The sequence below is a fragment of the Oncorhynchus keta genome, chromosome 23 (assembly GCF_023373465.1).
Source record: "Oncorhynchus keta strain PuntledgeMale-10-30-2019 chromosome 23, Oket_V2, whole genome shotgun sequence".
Classification (NCBI taxonomy): domain Eukaryota; kingdom Metazoa; phylum Chordata; class Actinopteri; order Salmoniformes; family Salmonidae; genus Oncorhynchus; species Oncorhynchus keta.
In genome coordinates this window covers 42,784,297-42,810,307 of record NC_068443.1, presented here as the reverse complement: position 1 = coordinate 42,810,307, position 26,011 = coordinate 42,784,297, and the positions used below count along the sequence as shown (strand labels likewise).

Sequence of the window (26,011 nt, the reverse complement as noted above, 5' to 3'; positions counted from 1 at the left end):
ACGCTAGGGGTCATTGTCCTGTTGAATCGTAAATCTTCGCCTCAGTCTAAGGACGTTTTACTCTGAAGCAGTTTCTTATCAAGGATTTACCTGTATTGTTCCCTCTATCCTTCGAAGTCTCCTAGTCCCTGCCCTTTGAAAAGCATACCCATAGCATGATGCTGCCTCTACCATGCTTCACGGTAGGCATGGTGTTAGATGGGTGATGAGCTGTGCCTGCTTTGCATTCAGGCCAAAGTGTCACATTTTTGTCTAATCAGACCACAGAATCTTTTGCCTTTATATTCTTTTTTAACCTTAGTCTTTCACGTGCCTTTTTGCCAACTCCAGGTGTGCCTTTTCCTCAGGAATGGCTTCCGTCTGGCCACTCTCCCATAACGCCCAGAGTGGTGAAGTGCTGTAGAGACTGTTGTCCTTCTGGCAGGTTCTCCCATCTCAGCCAAGGAACTCTGTTGTTCTGTCAGAGTGGTCATTGGGTTCTCGTTCACTTCCTTGACCGAGGCCCTTCTTGCCCAGTTTGGTCGGACGGCCAGCTCTAGGCAAAGTCTCGACAGTTCCATATGCTTTGTTTCCCAATGACGGAGACCACTGTGCTCTTGGAAAAGTTTGGTTTCATACCTTTCTCCAGATATACACATACAGTACTGGTCAAAAGTTTTAGAACACCTACTCATTCAAGGGTTTTTCTTTATTTTTTACATTGTAGAATAATAGTGAAGACATCACAACTATGAAATAACACATATGGAATCATGTAGTAACCAAAAAAGTGTTATATTTTTTTTAAAAGATTGGTTTTTGAGATTCTTCAAACAGCCCCCCTTTGCCTTGACAGCTTTTCACACTTTTGGCATTCAAGTTGTAGGGGATGATCAAAGGGAATTGGATGCGTCAGAGCTCAATTTGGAGTGTCATAGCAAAGAGCTCAATTTGGAGTGTCATAGCAAAGAGCTCAATTTGGAGTGTCATAGCAAAGAGCTCAATTTGGAGTGTCATAGCAAAGAGCTCAATTTGGAGTGTCATAGCAAAGAGCTCAATTTGGAGTGTCATAGCAAAGAGCTCAATTTGGAGTGTCATAGCAAAGAGCTCAATTTGGAGTGTCATAGCAAAGAGCTCAATTTGGAGTGTCATAGCAAAGAGCTCGAGCTCAATCTGGAGTGTCATAGCAAAGAGCTCAATTTGGAGTGTCATAGCAAAGAGCTCAATTTGGAGTGTCATAGCAAAGAGCTCAATTTGGAGTGCCATAGCAAAGAGCTCAATTTGGAGTGCCATAGCAAAGAGCTCAATTTGGAGTGCCATAGCAAAGAGGTGTGAATACTTATGTGAATTATTTTCCAACAAAATCTAAAAAACACGTTTTCACTTGGGTGTCCATACTGAATTCAGGCTGTAACAACAAAATGTGAAATAAGTCAAGGGGTATGAATCACTTCTGAAGGCACTGTATGTACTGTTTACGCACACATTTATGTACACACAAACCTCATAGTGCAGGCGTCTGGCCTTGGACATGGCGGGCAGGGAGGACCTCTTCCCACTGATGTTGCGGAACACTTGGAATACCATGAAGCACAGGAAGAGGAAGTAGAGACAGGCACAGATCCCCGCCACGATGATGAACGCCATCTGTAAATCAACCTCAGTCAAGGAGCTAACGTGCATGGTGACACTAATACAACATTGCGTAATCGAACAATTTATTAAGCTAATTGAAAGACTAGACTCTTACCATTAGACAGGACTGACCATAACTGAAGCCCCATATATAGACCCCCAGTTCTAGCCTGACATCTTAATGCACAGTAGCAGTAAAAGTACATTTTCAGACATTCCACTTAATTCTAGGAACACGAAATAGAAACCACCATGCTTGATAGAGATGGCCATCGTTTTTAATTTTAGTTCGTACTTATACCCCTCTTTCTCCCTAATTGGTAGTTAGTCTTGTCCCATAGTTGCAACTCCCCGATGGACTCGTGAGAGGCGAAGGTCGAGAGTCAATGAGCCCTCCGAAACACGACCTCGCCAAGCCGCACTGCTTCTTGACACACTGCTCGCTTAACCAGGAAGCCAGCCGCACGAACCAGGAAGCCAGCCGGGGACAAGGAAACCCCCGGCTGGCCAAACCCTCCCGTAACCCGGACAACGCTGGGCATCGCCTCATGGGTCTCCCTGTCACGACCAACTTCTTAAAGGGATTTTTTTTCTCCCACTGGACTGGAGAGTGAGCAAAAAGAGAGCGAAAGAGAGAGGGACTGCTAGAGAGGGAGAGAGGTGAAGCAGTGATTTAGCAAAAGCTTCTTGCTGCTACTAGTTTCTGATGGGGGTTGTTCTGATGAATCTTGCATCACCTAGGCCTGCGGGTTACCCCTAAAGTGTTAAATAAAATACACACACACACACACACACACACAGTGAGGAGGCTGGGAGAGGGTAAATAAGGAGGAGAGATGGCCCAAGGCAGGAGTAGGCACTGCCAGCACCACTGAATTATTGCTAACTTCAGGACAGAACACAGTGATGAGAGGGAGCTGTGACTGTGAAACTAACAGAGGAAGACGTGCTCTGATTAATGTTAGTATGTTGATGTCAAATACTGATACACAATCTGGTCCTAAGTTGAAGAGAAAAAAAAGGATAATATAAAGAATTTCAGGACACACTTGAAACTTGTATGGGGATATACAATACAATTGCATTTTCAGACAAGAGAATTCATCCCTAATTTAGTCTCCTTTGGGTCATCAACGTAATCAAAGGATACAGCCAACTCGGTCCCCACGTCGGAAGCCCAAATACTGTAGAAAGGGTTCTTCAACTGGACTCCCCTGGTGGGGAAAACCAATACGTCAGAAATGGTCGCTGAAAATCTGTGGGGATTTAAATATCTCTGAGCTTTGTTTTGACAGTGTGGTGAAGTGTGTGTGTGTGTGTGTTCAGCCTCACCTCTCACACATGTCGAAGATGAAGAGGCAGAAGGAGCCGAAGACAATGGGTCCCACCTGCTTCCAGTAGATCGAGAAACGGTTCCTCTCCACATGGTCCTGGGGGGGAATTATAAAAAAAAGTGAGACAGAACAGTAAGACAGGGGGATAAAATAATAAAAATGCAGTTAAACATAAATCCACCTACCATGGATACATTTACATTTTAGTCAACTTTATTATCCTGAGCGACTTACAATTAGGGTTAAGTGCCTTGCTCAAAAGGCACAGACTTTTCACCTGGGTTCAGCGACCTTTTGGTTACCTGTCCAACGCGCTTATCCGCTAGGGTACCTGCTGCCGAATTAATAATATAATTAAATCTAAATGGATACTAGTCATAGTAAGTCGATGGATACTAAAAGTCAGCTACAGAAGGACCACTGAATTAAAATGGATACTAGTCATAGTAAGTCGATGGATACTCGAGGTAGTTTTAAAATCCTTCAAATTCGGTCCAGACTCCCCCAAACCCAACTCATCAGAATGCCCCACTCAATGACCGAACTGGATCAGTCCGATGTGGTCCTGATGTCATGCAAAAAAGGAGCAAAGGTCGAGGGGACAGGCCTGTACACTATGTATAGAGGAGACCTTGATCGGCCAGAAACATCAAATATAATGTTACCTGAACCCAATGAGCCCCACGAAAATACATGTTGAGTCCAAGCCAGAAAAAGCCCAAATGATTGTGCCGTTAACCAATACATACACTACATGACCAAAAGTATGTGGACGCCTGCTCATCGAACATCTCATTCCAAAATCATGGGGCATTAATATGGAGTTGGTCCCCTCTTTGCAGTCTTCACTCTTCTGGGAAGGCTTTCCACTAGATGTGGGGACATGCTTCCATTCAGCCACAAGAGCATTAGTGAGGTCGGGCACTGATGTTGGGGCGATTCGGCCTGGCTCGCAGTCGGCGTTCCAATTCATCCCAAAGGTATTCGATGGGTTGAGGTCAGGGCTCGTTGGGGTTCGTTCCTTGTCAATTATTGGCTCATTGGTGAAATTAGCATTCAGACCTTAATTAATGCAATTGTAGACAGAAGTTGACAACAGGAACATAGCGCACATGTTTCCGAGTAAGTTCTGCACCCCACCTAAAGACACAGCTCATGCTATACGTGCGTGTTCACTCCCTAGTGGTATGATCAGGTACGTCAATGCATGTGTGTATCAATAAGCCTGAGGTTACCTTATTAGGCAACCTTTTTCAGTAGCTTCTCTGAATTTATTTGAATCACAAGATCAAAATCTGACCGGGGTTACTTCTCTTTATCTAATTTCAGTCTGACTCACACCCAGCCTGCAAGCACACTCTCGCAACAGCCAGGGCTTAACCACAACGACTAATATATATATGGCTTGTGCAACGTATAGTGGCAGAGTTTTTAGACACATAGAAACAGTATCTTATTATAAGGCCTGCAGAAAAACATAGGAATCTTAAAAGGTCCCCTTAATCAATAATGGGGAGGATCTTTGGGACCCACCCCCTACAGGCTCTGTGCTGGCCAGCCAAGTTCTTCCACACCGATCTCGACAAACCATTTCTTTATGGACCACTCTTTGTGCACGAGGGCAGTGTCATGCTGAAACAGGAAAGGGCCTTACCCAAACTGTTGCCAAAAAGTTGGAAGCACAAAATAGTCTTGAATGTAAATTGTATACTGTAGAGTTAAGATTTCCCTTCACTGGAACTCAGCCCACTGAAAAACAGCCCCCAGAAATGTATTCCTCCCCCAAACACTACAGATAGAGTTCTCCTGGCATCCACCAAACCCAGATTCATCTGTCGGACTGCCAGATGGTGAAGTGTGATTCAGCACTATAGAAAACGCCTTTCCATTGCTCCAGAGTCCAATGGCGGCAAGCTTTACACCACTCCAGCCAACACTTGGCATTGTGATCTTAAGCTTTTGTGCGGCTGCTCGGCCAAAAGAACGTTGTGTTGACGTTGCTTCCAGAGGCAGTTTGGAACTCGGTAGTGAGTGTTGCAACCGAGGACTGACAATTCTTACACGCTACCCACTTCAGCACTCGGTGGTGCCGATCTGTGAGCTTGTGGGGCCTACCATTTCACAGCTGAGCCACTGTTGCTCCTCGACGTTTCCACTTCACAATAACAGCACTTACAGTTGTCCAGGGCAGCTCTAGCAGGGCAGAAATTTTACGAATTGTCTTTTTGGAAAGGTGGCATCCTATGATGGTACCACGTTGAAAGTCACTGAGCTCTTCAGTAAGGCCATTCTACTGCTCATGTTGGTCTGTGGAGATTGCATGGCTGTGTGCTCAATGTTATACACCTGTCAGCAATGGGTGAGTTTAGCCGAATCCACTAATTTGAAGGGGTGTCCACATACTTTTGTATATATATAGTGTATGATAGGCTACATTACACAAGACACAAGACATCAAATCTTAAAAACCCCATAGATGTATGCTGTCTTGGGAACATCTAGTTATCTTATTCATTGCATGTGGACTGCATTATATGTACTGGAATTACACCTCTTTCAAATAATAAAGCCGGGATAAAACATGCAATGCTGATGGTTCATTGATTTGTGCAGGACATGCAGCCTAAAGTTAAAGTGATAGGTTAGTCAATTTGAGTGAATTTGTTTATAATCCAAGGGCCTATTTAACACATACAGTGCAGTAGGAAAGCATTAAGACCCCTTCAGTTTGTCCAGATTGTTACATTACAGCCTTATTCTAAAATGGATCAAATATATATTTTTTAAATCCATCTACACATAAATAACATTTTTTCCCTACTTCATTATGGGTATGTTAGCATATTTATTCAAAATAAAAAACAGAAACACCTTAATTATTCAGACCCTTTGCAATGAGAGTCGAAATGAAGCTCAGGTGCATCCTGTTTCCATGGATCATCCTTGAGATGTTTCTACAACTTGGAGTCCACCTGTAGTAAATGCAATTGATTGGACATGATTTGGAAAGGCACACACCTGTCTATAAAGGTGCCACAGATGACAGTGAATATCAGAGCAAAAACCAAGCCATGAGGTCGAAGGAATTGTCCACAGAGCTCAGAGACAGGATTGTGTCGAGGCACAGATCTGGGGAAGGGTACCAAAAAATGACTGACGCATTCATTGAAGGTCCCCAAGAACACAGGGGCCTCCATCATTATTTAAATGTAAGAAGTTTGGAACCAACAAGGAAGCCACTCGTCAGAAAAAGGCACATGACAGCCGCTTGGAGTTTGCCAAAAGGCACATATAAAAGACTCCCAGACCCTGAGAAACAAGATTCTCTTGTCTGATGAAACCAGATTGAACTCTTTGGCCTGAATACCAAGCGTCATGTCTGGAGGAAACCTGGCACCATCCCTACAGTAAAGCATGACAGCATCATGCTGTGGGGATGTCTTTTAGCGGCAGGGACTTGGAAACGAGTCAGGATCAAGGGCAAGATGAACGGCGCAAAGTACAGAGAGATCCTTGACGAAAACCTGCTCCAGAGTGCGCAGTGCCTCAGGCTGTGGCGTAGGTTCACCTTCCAACAGGACAACCACCCGAAGCACACAGCCAAGAAAACACCACAGGAGTGGCTTCGGGACAAGTCTCTGAATGTCCTTGAGTGGCCAAGCCAGAGCCTGGACTTGAACCCGTTCGAACATCTCTGGAGAGACCTGAAAATAGCTGTGCAGCAACGCTCCCCATCCAACCTGACAGAGCTTGAGAGGATCTTCAGAGAAGAATGGGAGAAACTCCCCAAATATAGGTGTACCAAGCTCATAGTGGCATGCCAAAGAAGACTCAAGGCTGTAATCACTGCCAATGGTGCTTTAACAAGTACTGAGTAAAGGGTCTGAATACTTAAGGTTGAAGTTCGAAGTTTACACTTAGGTTGGAGTCATTAAAACTAGTTGTTGAACCACTCAACAAATTTCTTGTTAACAAACTACAGTTATGGCAAGTCGGTTAGGACATCTACTTTGTGCATGACAAGTAATTTTTCTAACAATTAATAATAGACAGTGAAATAATCTATAACAATTCCAGTGGGTCAGAAGTTTACATGCACTAAAGTTGAATGTGCCTTTAAACAGCTTGGAAAATTCCAGAAAATGATGTCATGGCTTTAGAAGCTTCTGATAGGCTAATTGACATCATTTGAATCAATTGGAGGTGTACCAGTGGATATATTTCAAAGCCTGCCTTCAAACTCAGTACCTCTTTGCTTGACATCATGGGAAAATCAAAAGAAAATCAGCCAAGACCTCAGAAAAGAAATTGTAGACCTCCACAAGTCGTTCATCCTTGGGAGCAATTTCCAAAACGCCTGAAGGTACCACGTTCATCTGTACAAACAATATTACTCAAGTATAAACACCATGGGACCACGTAGCCGTCATACCGCTCAGGAAGGAGACGCGTTCTGTCTCCTAGAGATGAACGTACTTTGGTGCGAAAAGTGCAAACCCACCATAAAAAAGCCAGACTACAGTTTGCAACTGCACATGGGGACAAAGATCGTACTTTTTGGAGAAATGTCCTCTGGTCTGATGGAAAGAACAGAACTGTTTGGCCATAATGACCATCGTTATGTTTGGAGGAAAAGGGGAGAGTCTTGCAAGCCGAAGAACACCATCCCAACCGTCAAGCACAGGGGTGGCAGCATCATGTTGTGGGGTGCTTTGCTGCAGGATGGACGAATTCACTTCACAAATAGATGGCTTCATGAGGAAGGAAAAGTATGTGGATATATTGAAGCAACATCTCAAGACATCAGTCAGGAAGTTAAAGCTTGGTCGCAAATTGGTCTTCCAGATGGACAATGACCCCAAGCATACTTCCAAAGTTGTGGCAAAATGGCTTAAGAACAACAAAGTCAAGGTATTGGAGTGGCCATCACAGAGCCCTGACCTCAATCCTATAGAACATTTGTGGGCAGAACTGAAAAAGCGTGTGCGAGCAAGGAGGCCAACAAACCTGACTCAGTTACACCAGCTCTGTCAGGAGGAACGGGCCAAAATTCACCCAACTTATTGTGGGAAGCTTGTGGAAGGCTAACCAAAACATTTGACCCAAGTTAAACAATTTAAAGGCAATGCTACCAAATACTAATTGAGTATGTAAACTTCTGACCCACTGGGAATGTGATGAAAGAAATAAAAGCTGAAATAAATCATTCTCTCTACTATTATTCTGACATGTCATATTCTTAAAATAAAGTAGTGATCCTCACTGACCTAATACAGGGATTTTTACTAGGATTAAATGTCAGGAATTGTGTAAAACTGAGTTTAAATATATTTGGCTAAGGTGTATGTAAACTTCCGACTTCAACTGTATGTAAACGTGATCTGTTTTTTTATTTTTAATACATTTGCAAAGATTTCTAAAAACCTGTTTTCATTGCCATTATGGGGCATTGTGTATAGATTGAGGGGGGGAAAAAACTATTTAATCAATTTTAGAATAAGGCTGTAACGTAACAAAATGTTGAAAAAGTCCAGCGGTCTGAATACTTTCCGAATGCACCTTTCAGAATGTTGCGTGTCGACCTTCTCTTTATTATTGTAGCGACATGCTTGAATAATATAGGACTAGAATAGGATCCAACGGCTTTTGTGTCTTAACAAAGATTGAATAGTTACGGTCTAAATAAATAACTGCTATATCCATTCAGACCATCACACATTCTCTCCTTTCAACATTTATTTTGGCGGCCGTCTTTTACATTCAGCAAACAAGAGCAAGCTTGTTTATTTTTATTTTACAAGGTAAGTTGACTGAGAACCTAATACAGTATGTCGTCAAGCTTGAATTTCTCTTCGAATGAAAATGAGCCTACGTAGGTTCCAAAAACAAAGAATTGTATTATTGTTTGAAAGGGAGTACAAAACTCTAGTCTCAGGTGTAAACTGCAGCGAAATATGCATTTTAAATAAAAACGCTCAAAAGCTCTACGTTTTGAATACACGTTTCATTCCGAATTAACTGCATCTAGCCACGGCCAAGTTAGGCAACCACTTGGAGAAGTCTACTCGACAGTTTACAAGGTACAGAAATGCAATTTGAATGGACTGATTTAAAGCAATGATATTACTATAGGCTATGCTGCAGCAAATTTGCCTGTCACAAGAAAATACAACAACAAAAGTTACCAACTGGTGAGATACATCCATTGTGAACTGCGCTCCATATCAAGACGCTCCATATTCCCCCACGTGGGACCAATGACATGCTTTGGGAACACCCCCTGTTCTGTAGTGATTGGCTCCTGATTTGCTAGTGTCAAACTGACGACCTCGTCAGATTTTCCGGGAGAATGTCAGCCAACGCCCTCCTACACACTCGCGTCATGCTCCAAGTTTGTATTCACGGTACTTAACGCTTTCCGAGTTGGCTAAATTTATATTCTCCTTAAGTCACACTCAGCCATATTAACTCAAATGGATAGATACTAAGACATCAGAAGAATACTTGGGAGAGGTGAAAAGACCGGCGACAAACCATGAGGTGCTCTCCACAGAAGATGATCCAGAAGGAGAGCAGCATGGCGTAGAAGATGCCCTGCCGGATATCCCCGAACAGCAGCATCCAGGTCCAGTTGAAGCCCACAGAGAACCACTCCACCGGGATGTTGATGAAAGTCATGCACAAGCCCAGGGCAAAGATCACCCTGGAGGACACAACAGCATCATCAGCAGCAGCGGTAGCACCCAAAATTAACAGGTTAAATTAAAATACCAGTAGTCACCATAACTCACTATATTAACATAATGATCATAATCAATATCATTATTATGTCCGTTAATTTTATATAATGGTCAGAATTGTAAAAAAAAAAAAAAAGTTTTTAAAAAAGTGAACAATCTCCTTTATCATTCAAATGAAAATGCTATTTGTCACATGCTTACAGTGAAATGCTTACTTACAGGCCCTTCCCAACAACGCAGAGAAAGAAGAGACGATAGAAAAGTAATAATAAATACACCATGAGTAACGATAACTTGGCTGTATACACGGGGTAGCAGAACCGAGTCCAGGTAATGGAGGTAGATCTGTACATAACTAGGAATAAAGTGACTAGGCAACAGGATAGAGAAACAGTACCAGCAGCGTATGTGATGAGTGAAAAAGGTTTGTGCAAAAAGGATCAACGCAGATAGTTAAATTGTTAACCAAATAGCTACCTGGACTAACTATTGATCTGTCTTAAAATCTTATGGCTTGGGGGTAGAAGCTTTTCAGGGACCTGTTAGTTCCAGACTTGGTGCATCGGTACCGCTTGCCGTGTGGTAGCAGAGAGAACAGTCTATGACGTATGGCTGGAGTCTGAACATTTTTGGGGCCTTCCTCTGACACCGCCTGGTATAGAGATCCTGGATGGCAAGGAGAATAATAATAATAATAATAATATATGCCATTTAGCAGACGCTTTTATCCAAAGCGACTTACAGTCATGTGTGCATACATTCTACGTATGGGTGGTCCCGGGGATCGAACCCACTACCCTGGCGTTACAAGCGCCATGCTCTACCAACTGAGCTACAGAAGGACCACAGTGATGTACTGGGCCGTACACACTACCCTCTGTGTAGCGCTTTGCGGTCGGACAGTTTCCATACCAAGTGGTGATGCAGCAAGTCAAGATGCTCTCAATGGTGCAGCAAGTCAAGATGCTCTCAATGGTGCAGCAAGTCAAGATGCTCTCAATGGTGCAGCAAGTCAAGATGCTCTCAATGGTGCAGCAAGTCAAGATGCTCTCAATGGTGCAGCAAGTCAAGATGCTCTCAATGGTGCAGCAAGTCAAGATGCTCTCAATGGTGCAGCAAGTCAAGATGCTCTCAATGGTGCAGCAAGTCAAGATGCTCTCAATGGTGCAGCAAGTCAAGATGCTCTCAATGGTGCAGCAAGTCAAGATGCTCTCAATGGTGCAGCAAGTCAAGATGCTCTCAATGGTGCAGCAAGTCAAGATGCTCTCAATGGTGCAGCTGTAGAACTTTTGAGGATCTGAGGGCCCGTGCCAAATCTCCACCACAGCCCCGTCGATGAGAATGGAAGTTGGCCTGGCCCTCCATTTCCTGTAGTCCACGATCAGCTCGTTTGTTTTGCTGATGTTGGGAGGGAGAGGCTGCCGTCCTGGTACCACATTACCAGTTCTCTCACATCCTCCCTATAGGCGGGGTCTCATCGTCGTCGGTGATCAGGCCTACCACCATGCCGTCGTCAGCTAACTGAATAATGGTGTTGGGAGTTGTGCGCCGGCCATTCATTCGGTAACAGACGACTTCCGCTGAGAAGGCATTGGCGCCATCAGAAATACTTGGGGACACAGAACCCCAGTGTGTAGCAGGAGAACTTATACCTGGACGTTTCTCCGTAGACCCCTCAGGGAGCCGTGGGGTAGGACCTCCGGGAGACTCCATACTCCATCTCTCCAGTCACTGGACCACGCTGCTATGATAAAATCACACTGGCTAAAATAAATAAATCAAACCAACCTATTACAGACACAGAACAAGGCTTCTCTGTTCAACCGCTGCAAGTCCCCACATGCCGGGACAAGATGGAAGGATAATCGCATAGAGGGGAGAAAAGGAGGGAGGGGTACAGTTGAGGGATAGAGAAGGGGGGGTGTATTGCAGGGAGGGGAAGGAGGGAGTGGAACACGGGCTGAGGGGGGGGATGGTGGTGTGTGGATGGGGGAGGGGTGTAACACGGGCTGAGGGTGGGGGAAATGGTGGTGTGTGGATGGGGGAGGGGGGTGCAATTGACTCTTAAAAACATTAATCACATTCCAGAAGAGCTTGGCAGCGAGATACGTTCCATTGGGCTAGTATGAATGGAATGTCCTGCGCTCTGCGAATATACAGATGGGAGAGATAGGAGGTGTGTGTTTGTATAGAGAGCACTTAAACTAAACAAGCTGCAGAGCTAGCTCCATAACTTGTAAGAGAGACATAAGCAGCAAGAGGACTGAACCTACAACCTGGGGAAATAAGAGCACTAACTACCGTATATAAAGGAATAGCTTTGGTGGAAACAGACTTGACATGCACTGCGTGTACAAAACATTAGGAACGCCTGCTCTTTCCACAACAGACTGACCAGGTGAAAGCTATATAAGGACTGTACATGTGTGCCATTCAGAAGGTGAATGGGCAAGACAAAAGATTTAAGTGCCTTTGAATGGGGTACGGTGGTGTGCCAGGCGCACCGGTTTGCCAGTCACGAAGCGATTTGCTGCTGGGGTTTTCATGCTCAACAATTTCCTGTGTGTGTCAAGAATGGTCCGCCGCCCAAAATGGGGTGCAACTCAATATTAGGAAGGTGTTCCTAATGTTTTGTTCTCTGTGTAGACTCGTTTATTATTTCAGTGTGGACTACTGCCATTTCTTCCAGTGCTTTAACAAGGCCAATTACTGATAAATGACCTTCATGTACTTTCCACAAACAGAGTTCGAGTGCCATTTTCTGAGAGCTGCGCGGTCACTTGGGAACGAGGGCTCTGAGCCGTAGAGACGACGGGGAAGACTGAGAGCGGGAGGAGAGGTTGGGGGTAGAAGTGTTAGTGGAGTGCTAGAAAATTGTGGAGCGCGTGTCGCGCTTGGACGAACGCAGCGCCGCACTGATACACTCTGCCAGCGCCGCACTGATACACTCTCCCAGCGCCGCACTGATACACTCTCCCAGCGCCGCACTGATACACTCTCCCAGCGCCGCACTGATACACTCTCCCAGCGCCGCACTGATACACTCTGCCAGCGCCGCACTGATACACTCTGCCAGCGCCGCACTGATACACTCTGCCAGCGCCGCACTGATACACTCTGCCAGCGCCGCACTGATACACTCTGCCAGCGCCGCACTGATACACTCTGCCAGCGCCGCACTGATACACTCTGCCAGCGCCGCACTGATACACTCCCAGCGCCGCACTGATACACTCTGCCAGCGCCGCACTGATACACTCTCCCAGCGCCGCACTGATACACTCTCCCAGCGCCGCACTGATACACTCTCCCAGCGCCGCACTGATACACTCTCCCAGCGCCGCACTGATACACTCTCCCAGCGCCGCACTGATACACTCTCCCAGCGCCGCACTGATACACTCTCCCAGCGCCGCACTGATACACTCTCCCAGCGCCGCACTGATACACTCTTCCAGCGCCGCAGGGGACAAACCAAACTGAACACATAGCGCTCGGCACAGGGTATCAGTCTACATTACATTGGTACATCATTTCAATCTGGCGTTAGTTATCGTTTGGAATAAAGTTGTCACCACTACAGGTCTTGAAAAAGCTACACCTGGTTCTCATTTAACAGTGTAGCTGCCCAACTGCTGCTCTAGGATCAGTTTTGTCTTTTTAGATCATTATGAATAAGATTACATGACAAACAAGTGGGACCTGATCCTAGATCAGCACTCCTGCCCTGAGACACTTGATGAATACGAGGCCCAGGACTGAGAACATCTGACCTAGATGCACAATCCGTCCATAGCGAATCGAACGGCAGGTCTCCTCCTGTACTTGCTAACGTTGCCATAAGCCCAAGGCCTAACTGGTGTCCGCTGGGGGTTAGTGAGTTCTACCCTGGCTGAAGACATTACTCGTGTGTATGAAGCTAGGACAAGGATATCCATGCATTTTGGATTCGAGATCAATCCTCAATGCACACCTACACGGTGCACCAGCTCACGAAGCAACCAGCGCCAATAGATGACTGAAACGCCGTAATACACAACAAAGAACCATCCCAGTTCACAGTCCCATAAACAATATGGCGGCCTTTTACTTTTCCAACAGCACAGGAGGTCGTGTCATGAGGGTGATGCGTCTCCAGTACCACACCAAGATGATGAGGATGCTGGGCGTGAGGAAGGTCTTCATGGCAAACCACACCTTGGTGAAACCGCCGTTCTGATGGATACCCTGATAGGATAAGGAAATTAAAAACGTCAGCCAGTCTTTCACACGGTTCACCTCAACATCTCGTTTGGCCATTTTGGCAATCAGTTAGGATGTGAAAAACTTTTTTTTATTTTTTTTTTAAGTATCTCCACACGTGTCAAAGACAAACGTAAAGGATATTCAATGATCGCAGATATTTTATGAATAGCTTTGACTTCATTGAGTCGCTCTTCCAGCACCCAGACACACAGACACACAGACACCCACAGACACACAGACACCCACAGACACCCACAGACACCCACACTACTAACCACCAGACACCCACACTACTAACCACCAGACGGATGTCCTTGATCTCCCCGATGCCCACGTTGATCTTATTGCGTTCGCTGACGGGCAGGCGGATGTTGAGCAGGTAGTACTTGTGGGCCACGTTGCCCAGTTCCATGAAGGGCAGCAGGTCACACTCGTAGTAGCGCCCCTCGTTCTCATACGTCTACAGGGCACAGCGAGAGATGACTTAGACACGTCTGACGGGACACCAACTATACAGAATTTCTTTTAAAACACTCAATTCAATTTAAATCAGCTGAAACCACAGAACTTTGGAAGACGGATTTAAAAACCTGAATGATCACGTGTGGACTAACCAACTAATACTATAATAAAAAACAGAGCAATCAAGTGATTAAAACCAGTAGCACAAAAAACCCTTTATGACTGGAAGTGTTTAACCCCAGAGGGAAGGGAACGGTTGGAACACTCCACAGTGTCCTGTGTTTACCTTGGTGGTGGTGAAGTGTTTAACCCCAGAGGGAAGGGAACGGTTGGAACACTCCAGTGTCCTGTGTTTACCTTGGTGGTGGTGAAGTGTTTAACCCCAGAGGGAAGGGAACGGTTGGAACACTCCAGTGTCCTGTGTTTACCTTGGTGGTGGTGAAGTGTTTAACCCCAGAGGGAAGGGAACGGTTGGAACACTCCAGTGTCCTGTGTTTACCTTGGTGGTGGTGAAGTTGCAGCAAAGCTTCCTTCGCTCTATGGAGTGGGCCATCTCTGTCCATTCACTGAGCATGTCATCCCTGTAGGCCACACCTACATCAATGGTGGCCACTGCTCCATCCTCTGTAGGAGGAAGATGTCAATACATAACACTTTAGGGAGATCCTAAAGGTTTACCGACTACCAAATTTTTATATAGATGCCAAATAACAGTTGTGGAGACTTCATTATAATGGCATATGTATGCTGTTTTTGCTCTACGCATGTCTTAACTAGCAGGTCAGCATTGAAGTGTGGATTTGCAATGAAATCAAATTCTCCGCCTGCAATTCCCTATTGCGTAACTCAATTTATAGCTATGACAACAATACTTTGGTGTAAACCAGCGGTGACTGGGGTGAAATAAGTCTCGGATGACAGACAGTCACAGCCTTTCGGGAAAAGACCAGAGGAAGCAACGTCTAGAGCTATGAAAAGAATGCATTCAACGCTGCAAATCCACAATCTGGACTGCTACACATACAGTCTGTGCTAAGAGCAACACTAGGTCATTTTCATGCCGTCAAATTAGCAGACACTTCATTTGCTTTCACTTAGCATGAAATGCTAGTCATTTCCTAGACAATGCATCCACTATAGACGACGAGTGCAACTTTAAACTATTCCAAAGGCTACAACATGTGGTACTGGGCTTATTAAAAGGGATAGATCAGCCCACAAAAAAAAATTTGTCAGTTAGATTTCAGTTAATATCTTGAAAATGTGTCCTAAAAAAAAAAAGGTGGCTCATCTGGAGTTTGAGACTGTTTGAGATATGAAAACGTTGGAGAAACTTTCAAGGGGTGATCTATCCCTTTAACTTTCAAAGTATGCAGGAAAGAATGCATGTAATGAAAAATACTAACAAGACAGAACAGATTAGAGGTCGACCGATTAATCGGAATGGCCGATTAATTAGGGCTGATTTCAAATTCATAACAATCGATAATAGGTATTTTTGGACACCGATTTGCCGATTTTTTTAAAAAATATATTTTTTTTACACCTTTATTTAACTAGGCAAGTCAATTAAGAACACATACTTATTTTCAATGAAGGCCTTGGAACGGTGGGTTAACTGCCTCGTTCAGGGGAAGAACGACAGATTTTTACCTTGTCAGCTCAGGGATTCGTTTTTGCAACCTTTCAGTTACTAATCCAACGCTCTAACCACCTGCCTTACATTGCACTCCAGGATGAGCCTGCGTGGCAGGCTGACTACCTGTTACGCAAGGGCAGCAACGAGCCAAGTTAAGTTGCTAGCTAGCATTAAACTTATCTTATAAAAAACAAATCAGTCTTAACATAATCACTAGTTAACTACACATGGTTGATGATATTACTAGTTTATATAGCTTGTCCTGCGTTGCATATAATCGATGCGGTGCCTGTTCATTTCTCATTGAATCACAGCCTACTTGAACAAACGGGTGATGATTTAACAAGCACATTTGCGAAAAAAAAGCACTGTCGTTGCACCAATGTACCGAACCATAAACATCAACGCCTTTCTTTAAAATCAATGCACAAGTATATATTTTTAAACCTGAATATTTAGTTAATATTGTCTGCTAACATTAATTTCTTACAACTAGGGAAATTGTCACTTCTCTTGCGTTCCGTGCAAGCAGTATATGCAGCAGTTTGGGCCGCCTGGCTCATTGCGAACTGTGTGAAGTCCATTTATTCCTAACAAAGGCCGTAATTAATTTGCCAGAAATGTACATAATTATGACATAACATTGAAGTTTGTGCAACGTAACAGGAATATTAAGATTTAGGGATGCCATCCATTAGATAAAATACAGAACGGTTCCGCATTTCACTGAAAGAATAAACGTTTTGATTTAGAAATTATAGTTTACGGATTTTACCATTTTAATGACCAAAGGCTCATATTTTTGTGTGTTATTATGTTATAATTAAGTCTATGATTTGATAGAGCAGTCTGACTGAGCGATGGTGGGCACCAGCAGGCTCTTAAGCATTCATTTCAAACAGCACTTTTGTGCGGTTTGTGCATTTATGACTTCAAGCCTATCAACTCCCGAGATTAGGCTGGTGTAACCGATGTAAAATGGCTAGCTAGTTAGCGGGGTGCACACTAATAGCGTTTCAAACGTCACTCCCTCTGAGACTTGGAGTAGTTGTCTCCCTTGCTCTGCATGGGTAACGCTGCTTCGAGGGTGGCTGTTGTCAATGTGTTCCTGGTTCGAGCGAGGAGAGGGACGGAAGCTATACTGTTACACTGGCAATACTAAAGTGCCTATAAGAACATCCAATAGTCAAAAGTATATGAAATACAAAATGGTATAGAGAGAAATAGTCCTATAAACCTAAAACTTGTTACCTGGGAATATTGAAGACTCATGTTAAAAAGAACCACCAACTTTCAAATGTTCTCCTGTTCTGAGCAAGGAAATGAAACGTTAGCTTTCTTACATGGCACATATTGCACTTTTACTTTCTTCTCCAACACTTTGTTTTTGCATTATTTAAACCAAATTGAACATGTTTCATTATTTATTTGAGGCTAAATAGATTTTATTGAGGTATTATATTAAGTTCAAATAAGTGTTCATTCAGTATTGTTGTAATTGTCATTATTACAAATAAATAAATAAATAAAATAAATATCGGCCTCATTAATCGCCATCAGCTTTTTTTGGTCCTCCAATAATCAGTATCTGCATTGAAAAAAATCATAAATCTGTCGACCTCGAGAACAGATGCACCAAAATCTCACATCGGCGTGCGATGTTGATCCCAAAATAGTCCAAGGATGATTAATGATCCAAAACATTTCCCTGTTGAGGGGCTTAAAGATAGTTTACATACGTGTACGTAAGGCCTTCAGTTCAGTCTCCTATACAGTTGGTAATGATACAATATTACTGACTTGAAGGTGCAAAACGTTGAGCGGAACCTGGTTTTAAGTGCCTAGAGAAACAAAATGGCCGTCAGAATGCCAACACAGGCTTTAGATCTGTGCTTCACCCTTCCAAAGAGACTCATGTGGTTATGAAACAAGCTGGAGAGCCCTGAAAGAAACCCGGTGCCCTGAGAGGGGGAAGAGAGGGAGGGAGGGGAAGTTATTGGCAGTCCGCTCTCCTCTACTGTCTCCATATACCCCTCTTTCCCACCCCTCAAGTGAACACCGCCAAATATCCTGAATGTCAGCTTACCGCACACAAACATTCCACCCTAGTGCAGTGCCCATCGCCACTAAGCCTTCTCAACAGCTGTGTTATTGCTGGACCCCTGCCAGGGGTGGCTGTTGCCTGGGTGGAGTGGGGAGGGGGAGAAAGAAAAGGGGACAATTCATCTCAGGGACCAACCTTCGGCATGGTAAATGTCTAAAGAAAGTGGTTCTGGTTGAGTTATAGACAGGCCGACGCCATTTTGACACGCGCAGGGTTCTGGTTTTCATTGCTTACCTCTCAGAGAGATTTGGATGCCGTGAGAAAGTAAATCACGAAGAGCTCAATGTCAATAGCTTGCTGGAAGTTCTATTCTTTGAACAAACTGAATGAAAAATGAAGAACATTCCTGCCCGAGACCATCTGACCTCTGTTGAGACCAAAATGAGACCAAAGAGTTCAGCAAGCTAATGTGGTCTTGAGTGGCAAGGACAACCTGGATTTGATTTGCGATCGGTTACATTACAGCTACACGTTTCAGCACTGAAGCTGAATGCGTCATTTTATATGCAGCCGCATGCTATTTCTGTGCATGGCGACTCTTAAATTTGTATTTAGTTTTAAAAACACAGGCAATCTGTCCATTTCTCCTCTGTGGCTCGGTCATAGACAGCTGTTGACATCAGGGTGATCCTCAGGCCCCCACACAGTAAAACCTCTGGCAGGGGATCAGAGGCAGCCTACCCAGGCGGATTAGCGTGGGGTGGACAACCGTCCCATTTCTGGGTGGGTGGAATTCTTGGACGGGGTATTGAATCGATGACTAGTCTGGCAGCACAAGCTGTAAACAAGCTCACGCCCTGCTTGGGACTGGAGGTTTTTTGTTTTTAATGACTCGACATCTTGAGGAGTAACATTACATACTGAAACACAGCTATAGTTGAAATTGGAGTATACAGTTTAACCTAGAGTCAAACGAGATCAAACTTTACTTTTAGCTTTCTATTGTGGTAAAAATGCAGTGCGTCACTGCTCTAAACTATACTTTGCAACGTATCTTTGATGAGAGGAGGATGTTACGGAGTGCCTCGTGCCCTACTGTACATGCCGTGCATCCTGCGCTAGGTTAGCAAGACATCTGTAACAACTTAAGAAGTTGGTCCCCATCTCTGCCCCCGTCACTTTCCCAGGCCGGCACGCCAATCCCCCTTCGTTAGTCCTCCGTTATCCCTCTAATCCCTTCTTTCACAGCCCCAGACCTGGCGCAGCTCCGATTCCCGCCCTGTCAGTGGCCTCTCCTTAACAACCACGCACACAGAGATATTCCACTTGCCGTCAAGGAAGTCAAGGAAGGGAGAAGCAAGCTCAAGCTTCCATATGACCCTTAATGCCAGATCAGAAGACAGTTGCCATGTCTGAATCCTTGTCTGAATGTAATAACTGTGCACACTTCCAAAACAAACCCTCATCCTTACACCCGGGCTCTTCTGGGAGAAAGGGACTGGAATTGGTGTAAGAAAGATGGTGACATTTTCCTATGTCTATTGCCATATTGTAATGGGTGTACAGTAAGTACATTGGGTTCAGATTGAAATTGGGGACAGATCTGAAGGGTACCATGTTCAGATAAGGACCATGGCAAACCCTTCCTGGTCTGAACATAAAGGAATGTTAAGAGATACAGGGAGATGTGGGATGTCTGCTTTGATGATGTAGCTTTTATCGGATCAGGTGACAGTTAATTGAGCAAACACCGGCTGCCAAAAATGACTCAATATTTCAAGGGCTTTTATTTTCTCATTTTACACTGACCTCAAGGATACACTACCCTGCAATGGAAAGTGAGAAACTCTTCCCCAACACTCCAAGTGGTGTACCATATACCATGTTACAATTCATCGTAGGGATAAGCAAAGAGAAGGGGTGAAAAATATGCACAGCAAAGTGGTATTCCACTCCATAATAGGAAATTGCAAAGCTATCAGTGTCCAATTTGAGACAAGCCCACCACAGTTCGAGCAGCCCCCAGCTACCTGTTCTATAGAGACTATAAGCCACTGACATGGAGCCCTGAGGCTTGTATCGCTATGGAGAACCAGCAGCATATCCATCATTGTTAGGCCTTTCTCTCAGTGCGAGGGAAATCCAATCTACTGAGAGAAGAGAAAAGGCACATTCCTCTGGGTGCTCATGCATTCGCCACAATAAACAGGACAAAAGCAGGCAATACCCTGAGGTGACAGGGGGACACTAATATTAACAGCATTTACATACACACACATCTGAATACTTTATCAATTGGATCCACAAGGAGCGTAAGGGCTAGCAACCAAAACAGGTAAATAAATTACGGAAAAAAGGGCAAAGCACCTTTTGTGTGTACGCGTGAATCGTCATGAATCACTGACACAACAAAGACATACCAGACAGACAATTAACATCCTAAAAAAAAACACAATTGACAGAAACACAGACAACATATTGCCCCCCCCGCCAGACACAACATAACACAAAAAGAGACAACGATCAAAGATAAGAATGACTTGACAATAAATTAACACACAGTCAAAAAAAAAAATGCGCGAAAATCAACACCAATCACATTGAGGCTGCAGTTTCCCCTTACCTATCTGGTTGTACATTTTGAAGGCGATGTCAAACTGCAAGATGACCAGCATGAACTGGAACCAGGGGCTCATCTCCTTGTTGGGCAGGGGGATGTGGACGGCAAACACGATGTTGTTGGCCTCGATCTTCTTGGACATAGCCTCATCAAAGTCCTGGATCTTGTCGCACTGGTTAGGGCCCCAGGGCATGAACCACCTGCCACTCTGGTGACGTTTGACCGCGTCCACACATTTGGTAGCCAGGTAGTGGACTGCCGTGGTGGGGCTGGGAGCTACAGGGAGAGGGGAGTTGCTAAGTTACTGCCCGATCACAATGGTAGTTGACCTAGATCCATAAGATGTCCTAGTCATCTGTCCTGAGGATGAGACCTTTTGTGGAGAAATAAAATAAAAAAAAAAGGTAATTCTCATCTAATACTATGTTTGATGGTATAAGCTATAGAATAACGGAATTAAGCGTTTTGGGGGAATTTTTCTTTGCGGACCACACTGGCAATTTTTTTTGAGGTTCTCATTTCAATGCTTGGCTCCCGAGTTGCGCAGCAGTCTGAGGCACTGCATCTCAGTGCTAGAGGCATCACTACAGACCCTGGTTCAATTCCAGGCTGTATCACAGCCGGCCGTGATTGAAAGTCCCATAGGACAGCGCACAATTGGCCCAGCGGGTATGGCCGTCATTGTAAATATGAATTTGTTCTTAACTGACTTGCCTAGTTAAATAAAAGGTTTAAAAATATATATATATATGCTGTATGTGTATTGTGTAACTTTTTATTATTGTGCTGAAATATAAAGCCCAGTCGTCGGGGGAAAAAAATGTAAGCCTATTATATTCTTCAATTACAGAAAGCACTACAAATAATTCATTCACAGTTAGGCTAATGGTGAGGTTTTAAACATTAATACATTTCCAAACTCATAATCAAAGCGTTGTTCCGGAGTTTAACTTGTGTCAGACGGCTACCAAGCTCAACAAAGTACGCACACGCGAAGAAGTTGAGTTTAAGATCAAACCCGAGCCAAATCCTGGTTCAACAAAGTGACAATTCATTCTAACCATGTTGACAGAACACCCTGTAGAGTAAAGGCCCAATCCCTTTAAAAAGGTGGCTCGCGGGAAAGCCCCCAGCACTCAAGTCATAATACTGTATCCGTATAGAGATTCATGAGCCAAATGAGGTTGGCCACTCTCTCATAGGATTTCACTAGTCGTTGGGAAAGGTACTAAACATTAGCATTAGAAAGCGGAGGATATGGTTGAGGTAAAAAAATAAAAATAAAAACATGAACTGTGCCGTGTAGATAGAGCAAGGAGGCTTGAGGGATGAAAGACGGAATAGGTTTGAGGACTAGAAAAGGGTATCGACAGGGTAAAAAAAAGGTGTCGGAGGTGTGATTAAGCAGTGGTTAAGACCCTCTTGGTCACTAAGGGGACCGGTAGGTCCATAAAAAGGACCAGGGTGTATTGATAATAGGTATCAACAAGAGCCAGACCATGCCCTTAGGGCCAGATACAGACATCAGCCATGAACTAAATAACTTCTAAACTCTACTATGTATACATCAGTGCCACTATAATTCACTTTAAAACCTGCTCAAAGTGAAGGAATATGAGACACCTGCAATGCACCGAGTTCGCAGGAGTTACTTCAGTTCTAAAACCTCATATACTCTTGATAACTTATCCTGCTAAAACAAGGAAACGCGTCTGATTACAATGCCATGGTCGGTGCTGATCGCCCCTACTTATAACACTGTGGATAGTCCATTTTTAGTTGCTCTACAGACTGAGTGACATTTCAACTTACCATCTACCAACCCGAACCCTTATTCTAAACCTAATGCTAACCCTAAGCGTAACCTTAGCAACCAACTTTGCTTATCAACAGATAGTTTGACCATGTAGAGCATCTACAGATGGACTATCCAAAGCAAGTGTGACCGGTCTCGATTACTAGCAGACGTTGAGCCCATTTACTCTCAATAGGGTAACAGACAAAAACATAAACACAGCATAAAATCACCCTTGAGGCTAGGCCTTTGGCACCCCCCTCAGAAGTAATCCAAGGCCATCTTGAGAAGAGTATCAACTACACTCGCAGAGAGAGAGAGAGAGAGATGTCTTCTTAGCTAGGTGCGCCAATGTCGCCTCACAATGGACTTGGGCCTACTCGGGAACAAGCACAGCCAAATTGAATTAAACCCGCTCCACGGAACCCCTCAGAGTTCAATTATCCTGGCACCCTGAGAATCTGGGAGCACACGGCTCCTCCAGTCTCCACCCCAGTGTGTCCGCAATAATGGCCGCCTCTCAGCCCAGTGACCTCACGCTGTGTTGGAGTTGTCCAATAACAGGGGGAGACGAACGCCTTTCTACTCAATTACCCTGGCTGGCCCAGGCCACCGGGCAAATACAAAAGGCATCCGGCTTCATTAAAACTATCTTGGGCAGGAGTAGCCCAAACAAGCTCATTTATCAGCAGCCACCCAGCTCTAGAGAGGAGAGGAGACAGACTGACTGACAGACTGACTGGAGTGTTTTGCCAAAACTAACCAGAGATTGGGATCTGTAACAACAAGCCTCATAGGACTCAACTACTGAGGCATTGAGTTTGTGGCAGTTTGTATGAGTGAGTATGTGCGTGAGTGTGTGTGTGTGTGTGTCAGCGGGGAGCAGAGTCATGCAAATGGCACCGGCAGAAGTCAAAATATGCAATACTGAGAGGGGTTTGTGATTTAGGGCGAGAGGGAGATGCAAGGGGGAAATAAAGAGATGGTGCCTGCCTAGGGCTACGGAGCAGACATACATAATGAGAGGAAGGTGGAGAGAAGTGGGGCAGACAACGTTCTGTGCTGGATCGGAGTGAAGTTATACACACCAATTCCTATGGTGTTTTACAGTCAAATGTGTCATTCTTCAAGAGAAAACAAAACTATGCAAATTAAAAGTGAATTCACTCAATACTTTACAATGACGGTATCATTAAATATAGGAAAGGTGCTTTGTATTAGTAAATGCAAATTCAGAGGGAAATATTGAGTTGGAGGCAGACTAATACCACCAGTAAGTTATTTTTCTTGCAACTTATCAAAAGTTGCTACGTTTGATACAATGTAACTTCGTTAAAGGCTACATTGTTAGTAGTTACATAGACAACACTTTCACATGACAAATCACAGTGATAGACTAAATAATTTAATTGTTTTCATTATTTGGATAAGCCTACATAGAATATTCAATGTACTCGACAAAATAGTGGACATTCAACCGCCGTTGTCGAATAACAAAGCCAAAGGTTGCAACAGGAGAGAGAACAATTGGGAAAACCATGCTTACCAATCAAACCACCGACCATAAAAGAAAACGCTTGGAACAAAAGCAGAATCACTCCCACGATCACCAACTTTTTGGTGCTCATGTTTTCAATAATTGCCCCGGCCATCTTAAAAAAAGTTGTTGAAAACTACGCCGGGTGAGGAAAAATAAGGTGAGTCGGCACGAAAGTCACCGCATCTAGTTAGCACTCCAGATGCCGAGATTGAGGAGGCACCAGCACTGCCTCGCTTGAAAATCAACTTCGAAGGAGGACTGTAAAGGGAAGAAAAAAGGAGAATCACATGACGGAATAGCACGCCTGCCTATCCCTTTTCTCGAACACTACACTGCAGGAATATATGTGGAGCGCCGCAGCATAGCAATAGTGGTTCGTAATGCCAGGTTGCTTTTGTCCGAATAATAACATAACAGCCTCTATTAATGCCAGCCAAGGGCTATGCAAAGGAACGTTTTCAGTGAAGCTTGATGTGTTTTGATCTTGACGTGATTTTCCCCTCATTGCCAATGTTAAAAACTCTTATCAGTCCATAAATGTCCTAAGTCTGAATATGTGTGATATTTATGGATGAGCCTATACAAAAAAAGTATATCACGCATCTTTATTTAGAGAAATTCATGTGTGAAGATTTCATGCAAATTATTGAATGGAAAGTTATGAACTCCTCATGCAAATATTAAAGCTTATGCACACTTTAGCTTACTGTTTTGTTGTGTGATCACATCTCTGTCTTCGGTGCCCAAGATAGCCTATTATTGAGAGGCTAAAACCTACCTATAAGTCACTTATCATTTTGTTTTAGATAGTGTTGGAGGGAGGCGAGCTGCAAGGAGTGGGCGTATTTGTCACGCGCGCAAGCGGTTAGAGGACAAATGTCACTTTACTTGGTGACAAGAGAAGGAAGCATAGTCAGGTCAAATTATTATATATAGTGACCGCCATGTTCACAGTGACATGGGTGCAAGGATATTCTATGCTTTTCCCACCTCACTTTAGCATGTAGATTTTGGGAGGTCTAAACTTTAATAAGGAGTCCAAGGCCTAGCTACAGAAGCCTACACATGTGGTAGAAGACAGTATTTTTATTTAACTAGGCAAGCCAGTTAAGAACCCATTTTGATTTTAAATTGATAGCCTACCACGGCCAAACCCTCCCCTAACCCGGACGATGCTGGGCCATTAGTGATACAGCCCAGGATCGAACCGGGGTATGTAGCGACACCTCTTGCATTGAGATGCTGTGCCACTTGGGAGCCAGACTACCTGAGTCCCAATTAATGAACTTGATGTATCCTACTGAAGATTAAAAGCCTAGCTACAATATCAAATACTTAGATGAGGCCTAACCAAAAGCTTTCAACCTATTAAAAGGCACTCAGCATATTTATTTTACCAGAATGCCTTACCTACACAGGCCTGCCATGTGGGTCACTCACTCATATATATATATATATAGGCCTACCCTATAGTCTTATTCCTCTCTTGCAGAAAAACAGAAAGCTTTCAGCTCTTTGTTTCTCTATGAACCTTTCTCAGTTTCTCATGAAGTCCCCGCAGGCCTGTACAGCTGTGAAAGCGATTGTATAAGAAGCTTTCATGTCATTTCTTCGAGCCATGGCAAGCAGCAAACCATTTTCACTTTCCCGAAGAGTGACGGGAAAGATCTGTCCGCCCAGGCTCCCGCGAGACTGGCTGATGAGCAGTTCGATCAAGGTCACCCTGTCAATCATGCCAAGCGCTCTGCCACTGTCGCTCTACAAGCCGGAAGAAGGAATTCAGCCAATTCTCCTTAGCTAAATGAAGCGTAAAGGGGTAACATTCTCTTGGCGTCTTCCTTTTTTAAAGTATCCTAGACGGCTACTATGGTTGTCTGTTCTCATAAGTTAGATACGTTTTTTTCCCCCACCATTTGACCAACTTCAGAAGACAGAGAAATGTTACATGGAAGAAAGAGGTTGTACTGATATTAAAAGT

At 44.1% G+C, this 26,011-nt stretch overlaps 1 protein-coding gene across 6 annotated transcripts in view; it reads right to left on the bottom strand.

Moving 5' to 3' along the window:
• The window catches only part of wls (Wnt ligand secretion mediator), a 28,520-nt gene extending 4,088 nt beyond the window's left edge, over positions 1 to 24,432 (bottom strand). Inside the window, exons 1-9 of one of the 6 annotated variants that reach the window (XM_035800547.2) lie at positions 24,040 to 24,416; positions 20,702 to 20,974; positions 14,895 to 15,019; positions 14,223 to 14,393; positions 13,779 to 13,915; positions 9,483 to 9,651; positions 2,947 to 3,044; positions 2,765 to 2,870; positions 1,483 to 1,626 (exon numbers count right to left, since the gene is read on the bottom strand). In XM_035800547.2, coding sequence (XP_035656440.1) covers positions 1,483 to 1,626; positions 2,765 to 2,870; positions 2,947 to 3,044; positions 9,483 to 9,651; positions 13,779 to 13,915; positions 14,223 to 14,393; positions 14,895 to 15,019; positions 20,702 to 20,974; positions 24,040 to 24,145 — 1,329 coding nt within the window. In that variant the 5' untranslated portion in view covers positions 24,146 to 24,416. Of the gene's footprint in view, positions 1 to 1,482; positions 1,627 to 2,764; positions 2,871 to 2,946; positions 3,045 to 9,482; positions 9,652 to 13,778; positions 13,916 to 14,222; positions 14,394 to 14,823; positions 15,020 to 20,701; positions 20,975 to 24,039 lie in introns of those variants that run through there. The other 5 variants (XM_035800549.2, XM_035800548.2, XM_035800550.2 and 2 more) reach the window with 5 other exon arrangements.
• Positions 24,433 to 26,011: the final 1,579 nt, after the last annotated feature.